Source organism: Callorhinchus milii, unplaced genomic scaffold, assembly GCF_018977255.1.
Source record: "Callorhinchus milii isolate IMCB2004 unplaced genomic scaffold, IMCB_Cmil_1.0 Scaffold28, whole genome shotgun sequence".
Taxonomy (NCBI): Eukaryota; Metazoa; Chordata; class Chondrichthyes; order Chimaeriformes; family Callorhinchidae; genus Callorhinchus; species Callorhinchus milii.
The window spans coordinates 3,349,718-3,360,836 of NW_024704769.1; the positions used below are offsets into that span (position 1 = coordinate 3,349,718).

The window sequence follows — 11,119 nt, forward strand, 5'->3', positions numbered from 1 at the left end:
ACGCCCAGCTCTGCTTTATCAAGCCCCAAATTGGGTGGAGGGACCTCAAGAGGGTGCGTTGGGGGTAACTGCTGGAGTCTAACCAGCTGAGACCCCAGAGCTTGCCGTTGAAAGAGAGAGAGAGAGAGCGCTGTCTGGCAAAGTTTCTCACTGCTTGTCCAGCGAGGACATCGGGACGACAGTAAATTACACACAGCAGAGGGGTGGAAAAAAGTGCTTTGAGAGTCGTTTGGTTTTTTTTCCCTCGTGAAAGGAGGAGAGAGAAAGGGAGCGTGGGAGGGAGGGAGGGAGGGAGGGAGGGAAGGAGGGAGGCCCAGGAAGAATCATAACCACAGCATGACCAGGTGCTTAAATCTTAAGACTCAGTGTCGCTGGGAATCTTACAGAAGTCTTTGATCTCTTCCTCCAACACTTGGTTGCGTCTCTCTGCGTCCTCTTGTGCGCGCACCCTGTTCCTCAGCTTGATCTCCAGCCCTGCGTATTTCTTCTTCTCTTCCTCCAACTCTCCGCTCATACGAACAACCCTCGCCCAGACTTCGTAGTTCTCCTTCTCGAGTCTTGGAAGAGAAAAGCAGGAGCCGATCGTCAGTCAGTCAGTCCCTCGCGTTCCTGGATCGGGATTTTCCAGCCACGGAGGACACTGGCCGACGGGCACTCCTTCCCCCCCCCCCCCCCACAAGCTCACTCGCCTCCATACTTATAATACTCCTGGCATTTGATATAGCGCCTCATCGCGTCTTCGAGACGTCTACAGAACGCTCTTTGTGGGCACGTTCCTGTGTGCCAATGGGCTGCCCACCGACCGAGACCTCCTCCCCACGTGGAAAGGCGCTGCGCCAAACACAAGGATTGTTACGGTAAAATTTTCCGATTAAACCGGGTCACTCCGAGAGCAAAGGGCTCAGGGGACGAGTTATCACGAGCGTAGGAGAGTTTGGGGTGTGCATAAGCACATCAGTAAATGTGGCCGGGATATGGACAGCACGTTGACTTAAGCCACCGCGCCCCGAAACTTTGTCACTCTCTCCCTCAATCCCTCCGCCTCGCCTCCTCCCTCCCTCCCTGCCTCCCCCTCCTTCAAATCCCGCCTAAAGACCTTCCTTTTTTACGGTAGGGAGGGGGGGACCAGTCTGTGCTTCGCCTCTTACCCTTCAATGGTCTTCTTCTGATTGTTCATCTCCTGCCTGAGGACCAACAGCTCCCTCTGCATCTCCTCCAGCCCCATCCCCTCCAGATCCACCTCCGCTCCCTCCGGAGTCTCCCGGTCCTCTGGCTGATCCTGTCCCTGCGCCGAAAAGCTTTGAGTCTTTGGGAGCGGGTTCCTGGCTGGCTTGGGCGCCGTGTAAACCTCTCCGGCCACGTCAGCTGAGTTGGAAGTTGGCCCCTGAGTTGGGACACTCTCATAAACCGAGAACCTCTGATTCTTCTGCTTCTGACTCTCCCCCAGCTCAGCCCTGCCCGCCCCGTCTCCAGCCAACGCTCCCCAGTTGCTGAGGTCTCCCCCAGTCTTCACCCCGTTCATCTCCTTGACCGAGCTCAAGGTGCACTTGCCGGCCGGCAGCGTCTGGGTCCTTTTCCTGGGACTTTCGATCCAGCTGCTCTCCTGCTGGGAAGCCTCCGTGATGTTCACCGTTGAGATACCAATTTGACGGGACTGCAGGAGAGTGGCATCGTTCTCGGTTATAATAATCAGTAAATATTATAATCTAATAGCCCTCACATCTGACCCAGCGCCTCATCACGTCTTCAAGGCGTCTCAAAGCGCTTCACGGGATACACCGTAAAGTGTAGTGACTGTGGACAAAGCACTGCTTAACAGTATATTTACAGTGTATCCCGTGAAGCGCTTTGAGACGTCTCGAACACGTGATGAGGGTCTGTATCAAATGCAAGGATTATTATTATTATTAACAGCATCCAAACTAAAGTGAGAGCGCCAATACTTGCTGGCGAGGAGGGGGAAAGGGAACTAAAAGTGGGGTCATAGGGGTAAGTCTTGAGACGAGGGGAGAGGGAGAGAGAGAGAGAGTGAATCAGAGGCGTGGAATCCCATTCCCTCCCCCAGCCCACCCGCCCGTCCGGTGAATAATTCATACCACGTGCATTTCACTCGTCCCCCCCATTGACATCTCCGCAGCGTCCCAGCCCACTGAGCTTCTCTGGACAGGGCCTTTTTTGCCATCAGACGCCTGGTGGGTTGGGGACGGTGTTTTGTCCTTGTGCTTTGGGAAGAAGGTTTTGTGATCACTGATCAGCACGGTCATCAGCTTCTGGATCTGGGGTGTGCCTGTCAACAACAACAACGTCAACAACGACAACAACGTGTTTACAACGTGCTCCTCACGCGGGGTAATGTCTCGCAGCGACCCTCAAGATGGGGGAGGAAGGGGGCGAGGCGGAGGGACAGAGGGAGAGCGTTCAAAGAGTCCCGGGGCGCCGTGACTGAAAGCGCGGCCACTGATGGTGGTGCAGAGGGCGCGAGGGACAAGCAGGAAGCCGGAGCCAGTTGAGTGGAGGGCTGATGGGGGTGAGGGGGGTAAGCAGGTCGGAGAGGTAGGGCGGTGCCAGGGCGAGAGGTGAGGTGACCAAAGGCACGGTGGAGGTGGAAGTGGAAGGTCTTCAGGTGCGGGGTGAAGGCGGGCAAAGCGGGAGTGAGGGGGAGTTTTGGGGTTTTGGCGGTTTTAAAGGAACGGCAGGAAGATGTTTGAGCGCAGGGAACGAGCGACGTGAAGGAAGGTCGGATCGGGCTGAACGGACGGACGGGGGCGCAGTGGGGGGGAAGGCGTGAGCAGACTGGGGAAGGTTAGGGATGTGTCGGGGGCGTGAAGTGATTTGTCGGTGAGTTCCAGAGCTTCGGGGTCTGGTGGCAGAGAGAAAGCACAGCCACCGTCAGTGGCTCCCAATAGCCGCCCACTTGCCTCTCATGATAGCCACGGGGTCCTCAATCTTTGGTTTCAGGAGGTTGACCCCAATAACGGTGGCCAGGTTATCCACACTCATCTTGTTGATGTTGGAATGTAACTGGACTTCGTAGAGGAACCTGTGCAGATGAGAGAGAAACGAGAGAGAGACAGAGAGACATGATGCTAAACCTTGCATTTGGTATATAATCATCCTACAATCCTCGCATTTGACCCATTCGAGACGTCTCAAAGCGCTTCACAGAGTACACTGTAAAGTGTAGTGACTGTATATCTTGTGGGCGAAACGCGACAGCCAATTGCACACAGCAGCGTCCCCACAAACAGTCGTGGATTGAGTGACCAATTTTTTTTTTTTTTTGAAGGGATTATTTCCCCCGGAAAAGCGATCCCCCAATCGACTAACAACCGGGTTCCTACTTAACTGTGTGTGATCGTGTGACTGAGATCCGATCTCAAACAGCGTTCCAGAGAGTCGGAAACAGTCAAATTCGGGATTCCCTCCAGTGAGTACTAAGTGTATTCTCCTCCCCACACACACACACACTACACTCACACATACACACACACCACACTCACACACACACACACCACACTCACACACACACACACACACCACACACACATACACACACCACACTCACTCACACATACGCACACACACACACCACACTCACTCACACATACACACACCACACTCACACACACACACCACACTCACACATACACACACCACACTCACACACACACACACCACACTCACACATACACACACACACCACACTCACACATACACACACACTACACTCACACATACACACACCACACTCACTCACACATACACACACACACTACACTCACACACACACACACACACTACACTCACATATACACACACCACACTCACACACACACACCACACTCACACACACACACACACCACACTCACAATTACACACACACACCACACTCACACATACACACACACACACACACCACACTCACTCACATATACACACCACTCACTCACACATACACACCACACTCACACATACACACACACACACCACACTCACACACCACACTCACACCACACTCACACACACACACCACACTCACACACCACACTCACACACATACACACACACACACACACCCACAGGTCAGCACGCACCTGCAAATGTAACACAGCAGATTGTAGTTGACTTGAGGCAATAAAGTCAGCTGTTTCACCAGCTCCTGTTGACCCTGGGAAGAGAGAGAGAGAGAGAGATTTCACCCACAGAAACACAGTCACTACACTTTACAGTGTATCTTGTGAAGCGCTTCAGACGTCTCAAAGACGCTGTATCAAATGCAAGGATTATTATTATTATATTATTATATTATTATAATATTATTAAGGATGAACCTGGAAGGCTAACCTACCCCGTCTTCGTCACCGTTCATTATCTGACTGCACGCCAGGAAATCTTCGTATTGAGCCCAGGGAACGACAGGCTCCGGGAGTTCTCTGACGTAGAGCTTGAACAAGGAGGCCACTGTGTGCACATCAGTGTCCCTGGAACATAAGGGTTGGCGTTAAAAACACATTAAATCAGTAGGATGTAGGGTTCGAGCCCCCACATCGGGGCTTTGAGCTCACAGTCTTGGCCGCTGCTCCAGTACCCCATTTATAATCCCATCCTCGTAAAAGGAAAATGCGTGCACAGAAAGAGTGAGTTAGTGCGAGAGAGGGAGAGAGAGAGAGTGACAGAGAGGGGGTGGGGGAAGAGGGAGAGAGAGAGAGGGGGGGGGTGCGGAGAGGGGCAAATATTCTAAAGGCAAGTGCTTTAATATGGAGGTGAAGGTTTGCAGGTTTGTCTGATTGGAAATTAAGGCGCATTGGATCTCCCCCCTCCCGGAATACTGATATATGCCAACTGCCGTCTTCCTAATTATTGTTCAGAATAATACGGCACAACACAGGGTGGGGGAGCGCAGTGTTTACAGAGGTGCCCTGCACCTCACTCCCCGTCTGTGCCCTGTTCAGGTGGACGTTAAAGATCTCCCTCAGCGCTGGTCGAAAAGAGAAGGGAATTTCTCCCTCTCCCCCTCCCTCTCTCTCGGTCTCCCAGTCGGTGTCCTGGCCGACAATCCCCCCCCCAGATAACATCAGTCGCTCACTTCAGAGCTGTTTGCGGGTTCAATGTATGTAAAACACAGCCACTACGCTTTACAGTGGATCCTGCGAAGCTTTTCGAGACGGCCCCACATGAAAGGCGCCGCGTCAAGCACAGGGATTATTAATAATCCTTGTGACATATTAGTCGTTTGCTTACTGATTGAAGGAGGGCCTCTCTCCAGAGTCGAAGGTGTCTCTCAGTTGCTTGACCAGGTTGTCCTGACCAGGGAGCCTGAAGATTCCCTCCTCGTTCAGCCCGTGCTCTCGTATGAAGTCCGCGCACTGCTCCACAACGATGGGTACTAAGTGCTGCCCGAATTTCTGCTCGTAGCTGACTGTATGTGCCAAACGCTGGCCAAACACGGCTGAGAGAGAGAGAGAGAGAGAGAGGGGGTGGGGGGCGGAAAGAGGAGACGTGTTTCTGACTCTCCAGACATCTTTCCCTTTGGCTTGCTTTGCCTCGTCGTTTTCAGAACAGGATCTCACCCTCCTACTCCCCGCCCTCCACCCCTCCTGATCCCAACCCCCAGCTCGGGTCCGAACCCCTTGCCCGACCAGCGCCTTGGGACGTCTTTCCTGTAAATGTCAGGTGTTGTCGTCGTTGTTGTTGTTGTTGTTGTGGGGTAGCTTCCTGCGCGCCCGTTTAAGGTTTCCCCCGGAGGGTAACCGCATCGGGATATGTACCTCCACTGGACAGCGAGCCCATGGCTCTGCGAAGAGCCTTCACCCAATCCTCCATCTCGCTCTGCGAATTGGCCATCAGGGTGCACGAGTCCTGAACACCTCCCGTCCGCTCTCGATCGCCCGTCGCTCCTGGAGACAACACACACAATACAGCACAGGGCTTCACCATCGACGCAGCGCCTTCCAGATCAGGAGGGCGTCTGTGTACAGTGCGTATTTAACGGGTGAACGAACCGTTTAACAGTAACCCTCGCGTTTGACCCAGCGCCTCAACACGTCCTCGAGACGTCTCAAAAGCTCTTCTCAGGATACGCTGTCAAGTGAATCGACTGCACGTTTCTTGGCCAAAACACGGCAGCCAATTGCGCCCACAGACAGCCGTGGATTGAGCGACCGTTGCTTTTTTTTATTTAAGCCGGAGGCATTCTTACCCGGCGTGAAGGACGCTGGGCAAGTGCAAGTTGTTGTTGTTGTTGCTGCTGCTCGTGGTGAGGATCTTACCTGGGACAATTTCAAACATGAACCTGCCGGGGTCCTCGGGGTTGGATGGAAGTTCGTTGACTTTACAGTCCTGAAGGACAATAGACCCCTGCGGAGGATCGAGGTATAAATGAAGCACTTCTCTCTGTACTCACTCGGCGATTGTCTCGCTGCACCCGCTCAACTCCCGTTAGCACGGTGGGTGTGGGTCGGGGGTGGGTGGGGGTGAAGGTGGAGGGTGGGGGGGGCTGCTTGGGGAGGGGGCTGTTCCCAAATGTCAGTTACCTGAATCTTTCCGTCATCTTCCTCCTTGTGATAAAGGAGGTAACATCCCCGGAGAACGAACCAGCGAGGAGACCAGTTCTTCACGATGGAACGCTGCTTTTTCAACCAGCCCGACTTGACGGGACGGTCCAACATGTTGGGGGACGGGGGCCTGTTTGACGCTGAGTTGCTTTCCCCCGGCATCACGCTCTTTGAGCGACCTAGAAACAGACAAGATCAGCCAGACCATCAGCCACTAAGCCATTCGCGCTCTCGCCACCGAGTCAGAAGGTTGTGGGTTCAAGCCCCGATATCACGGACTTTGACTCCAATACAATACAACAACAAGAATGTTACCAGAATGTGACCAGGCCTAAAAGGGTTAAGTTACGAGGAAAGGCTGTGTAAACGTGGATCGTGTTCCCTTGAGTTTAGAAGGTTGAGGGGGGATTTGATTGAGGTGTTTAAGATGATAAAGGGATTTGTTAGGATAGATAGAGAGAAGCTATTTCCTCTGGTGCGGAATCCAAAACAAGGGGCATAGTATGAAAATTAGAACCAGGCCATTTAAGAGTGAAATCAGGAGCATTTTTTCACTCAAAGGGGGGTAGAAATCTGGAATTGTCTCCCCCAAAAAGGCCGTGGATGCTGAATCCATCCACACCTTCAAGAGTGAGGTTGACAGATTGTTGGTAGATCAGAGTATCAAGGGATGTGGGGAGAAAGCAGGAAATTGGAATTGAAAGGATTACTTGAGGTACAGATCAGCCAAGATCTAATTACATGGCGGAACAGGCTCGAAGGGCTGAATGGCCTGGTCCTGTTCCTGTATTCCCATGTTCCTGTAATCCAAACCAATCATGTGGTCTGGTAAACAGGAAGCCGCGAGACAGAAACCTCACTTCCTGATCCACTTTCGCTATCTCGGACACAGACAGCCGACGGAATTTGTCTTGCGTTTAGTCTCAAACCTTTATTATTCACTCTTGGGCAATCGTGATGACTGCAGGTCATCTGAGCGGCGATTTGACAAGCGAAGGCTCTTCAGGCTTCAGAGAGAGCGTCGTTTCAAATGGGATTGAAAAAGTCAAATAATAATGGTGATAATCCTCGCATTTGATACAGGGCCTTATCAGACCGTTGAGACATCTCAAAGCGCTTGACAGAATATACTGTAGAGTGAATTGACTGCGTATTTTGTGGGCGAAACGCGGCAGCCAATTGCACACAGCAGCGTCCCCACAAACAGCCGTGGATTGAGTGATGACATTATTATGTTATATATTTGTTTTTGAGGGGATTATTACCCCGGGAAAACAATTGACTAACGACTGGGTTCCTACTGACTGCTGGTAAGCAGATGCGCGGTGTGTGGAGTAAGGAAACCTGCCTACGGTTTCGCCCTGACCAGGAATCGAACCCAAGGATCAGATCAGACTGCATTTGAGGTAACGCCTTATCACGTCTTCCAGAAGTTCTCAAAGCGCTTCTCCAACCAAACCGACCTTGCGAATGAAGCTGAAATGGAAGGGTTGCGTCTCTGGGACGATTGTCGCTCCGGGCTGACAGACCTGAGCCAACGTGAGGGCTCGATCCCCGCGAACGACGTGCTCGACGGGCTCCGCGGAAGAAAGCCTGCACTCCGTACCACAGGGAAAGTCCGCTGCGAGGGTTGGAAGCGACAACGCGATGTAGGTCAGAGAGATGCAGTGTGAGAGAGCTGCGCGTTTGAGTTCTGAAGTGCTTGATGTTGTCTCGATCCACATCCTGTTACCAGCCCGACTCTACCCTGTGAGCCAAGTGCCGAGGCAGTGAGCTGAGTCAGAACCCACTCTCCTCAAACTCCGTGATTAGGATGTCGGGCTGTTTCACCTTCTCAAAAGAAGTTGGGGGTTTATTCATTGCCAAGTTGTGCAAAATGCACCCAGTCCGTGCCCTCGGCCACAATCCTTCCCCCCCCACCCCCCAAACCACCCACAACCAGATAAAGTTGATCACTTTACAGCTGTTTGAGGAACACTGGAATGGGTTTCGCCCACAAAAGCACCGTCGCACTTAAAGGCACCTCGAGACGTCCTGCTGATGGGCTAAGGCCTGGTATCAGATGCAAGGTTCGTTATCATCTGGCCCACAAAACATACAGTCGATACTCTGCGCCTCGAGACGTCTCGATGGCGCGATAATGCGCTGTGTCAAATGCGAGGATTATTATTGCCATCGCTGATAAGAAGCTGTGCCCTTCCCGGGCACTGGGAGCAGTGGTGGTGTTTGAAGATGGGCTTCAACTTGATCTCAAGTTGAAACGTTTGAAGATGGGCTTTAACTGGTTAATTAATTAATAACCGGTTAACCGAGCCGGTGCTCTTGCCCAGATAGTGTGAAGTCTGTCGATGCTAACTTCTCAAGACAGGAAATCCCCTCAACTGATTTAGGTGTTTAAACTGATTCGAAAAGAGAAGGGACTCTCTCTCTCTCTCTTTCCCAGTGTCCCGGCCAACAATCCCCCAAATAAAATCATTCACTCACTCCACGGCCGTCTGTGGGGACGTCGCTGGGCGCAAACTGGCTGCCGCGTTTCTCCCGCAAAACACACAGTCAAAACACTTTACAGTGTATCCTGTGAAGCGCTTTGGGGCGGATACGCCGTGAAAGGCGCCGTATCGAATGTAAGGATCAGTATTAATGTCGAGAGAAACTGTGAGTCCGAGAGATCAGGTTGGGAGGAACTTGAGAAGAGGGGATATTTTAAACGGGATTGAAAAAATCAACCCAGATCAATACTTTATTGATTGTTCCGCCCACAAAATATAGTCAGTTCACTTTACAGTATATTCTGTGAAGCGCTTTATTAATAGTAATAATTCTTGCATTGGATATAGCGCTTTTCACGTCTTCTAGACGTCTCAAAGCGCTTCACAGAATATTTGAGATGTCTTGAAGTCGTGATAAGGCGCTGCATCAAATGCAAGGATTATTATTATTATTATTATTAATTATTTAGGATGGAACAGAACAGTAGAACAAGAGGACATGGGTTTAGAGTTGCAAAAGGGGGCAACTTCAGGCCAGTCACCGGGAAGTTGTTTGTTATGCAGAGGGTAATCTATCATGGGCTATAATTTTCTGCGTTAGATTAAATATCGAGCCTAACAAACTTTCTCCTGTTCCCTTCCATGAGTGCCCCTCGCAACTGATCGCTTGGCTTTGTAATTAATGCCAACGTAATGTAACAGTTAACTCAATTTCACACTTAATATTCCTCCCAATCAAGTGTTTTTCTGACCAGCCGAGTGTCTGACACCTGTGGAAACCCATCACCGTTGCTTAAGAGTCTCCAAACCCAACTGAGATTTTCAAGCATCGCACCTACACATGGGAATCCCTGAGAGAGATTGTTGGAATGGAATGCACTCTTTCTCTTTCTCTCTCTCTCTATCGTTCCCTGGAGGGATACTTCCTACTTACCTAATTCCAGAGGGTATTAGGCGCAAGCTGGCAAGAGCCAAAGCTTGGGGAGGGGGGTGTGGGGGGTGAACCCAGAGGGTGCGTCAGGTTAGCTGCTGGACTCGAACCTAAAGCCACATAGCTTGCTGTCTGACAAGATCACTTACTGCGTGCACCAGATTTCCCTTCAATGTGCTGCTGTGTTTGTCAGTCTTCAGCTTTTGTGCGTGAAAATTGGCTGTGGCATAATTATGATTAATAAGATGTTTGGAGACCACGGTGATGGGTTTCGGTGTGTGTCAGCCACCCGGCTGACCAAAAAAAAACAAGTGAAAGATGCCTTATCAAACACAAGGATTATTATCATTATTATTATTATAGATAACTAAGTTGGCAAAGCAGGACGCCATGTTATTAGCACGATGTACAGTACCTATTCGGCCAGAGTCTGTTTTCAGGTTGAAGTCCCTCACAGTCCGTGGGAGTTTGAGTGACATGTTCTCTCTCCTGAGGAGAGGCAGAAATTTCTTTGTGCTCAAAGTCCCAGCGCTTGTCTTCTGTAAGGGCTGGAAACCAGCGAGGCTTGTTGGCTTGTCTGCCAACCCACATCCTTGTTCCTGTGTAGCCCGCCTATAACCAGACATCAGCCCAACACGCACACAAGGGCTGCCTTCTCTCTGCTTCGTCCGGTCAGTGCAGTAACGAGACGAGAGGAGAATTCAGATGGATTTCGGTGGTCGGGGAGAGGGTGGGCTTGATTGATTTCCCTCCTGTTATCTCTGTTGCAAAGCCAGGTCTTTCGAGCCTTGCACAGGCAGCTAAGTTCCGCTATTTCCTTACAAGGAAGTGGGTGTTTGCCTCACGTCGCCTCTCTTCGAGGTTGGGTTGGTGCTTCTTTGCACGGAGCTTCTGAGAAACATTCAGATCTGACTCCACACAAGACCTAGCTCTTTCACAAGCTTCCTCCAGGGCTGCTGAATGAGTGGGGGGGTGGGGGGGGGGAGGGGGCTGAGCAGAGCTTCGAGGCAGACCAGGCGCTGGAGGAATGGAAACTAAAACACAGCCATCGGTTTTGTGACCTGTTCGCCCACGCTCAACCTCTGCACCTCCAACTCAAGCCGAACGTACGTCCCCCCACCCCAACCCCCCACCTCCTCCAACT

General features: G+C 51.6%; 1 protein-coding gene across 1 annotated transcript; it reads right to left on the bottom strand.

Annotated features, from left to right (window-relative positions):
- Positions 1 to 272: 272 nt before the first annotated feature.
- On the bottom strand, positions 273 to 10,469 carry arhgap25 (Rho GTPase activating protein 25). Its single transcript, XM_042344546.1, has 11 exons — positions 10,391 to 10,469; positions 6,535 to 6,734; positions 6,271 to 6,358; positions 5,770 to 5,898; positions 5,243 to 5,450; positions 4,350 to 4,482; positions 4,096 to 4,169; positions 2,919 to 3,040; positions 2,097 to 2,287; positions 1,149 to 1,654; positions 273 to 557 (listed from the first exon to the last, which is right to left on the bottom strand). The coding sequence occupies exons 1-11, from the start codon at positions 10,452 to 10,454 to the stop codon at positions 356 to 358; spliced, it is 1,917 nt and encodes a 638-aa protein (XP_042200480.1). The 5' UTR covers positions 10,455 to 10,469; the 3' UTR covers positions 273 to 355.
- Between the last annotated feature and the right edge of the window lie 650 nt (positions 10,470 to 11,119).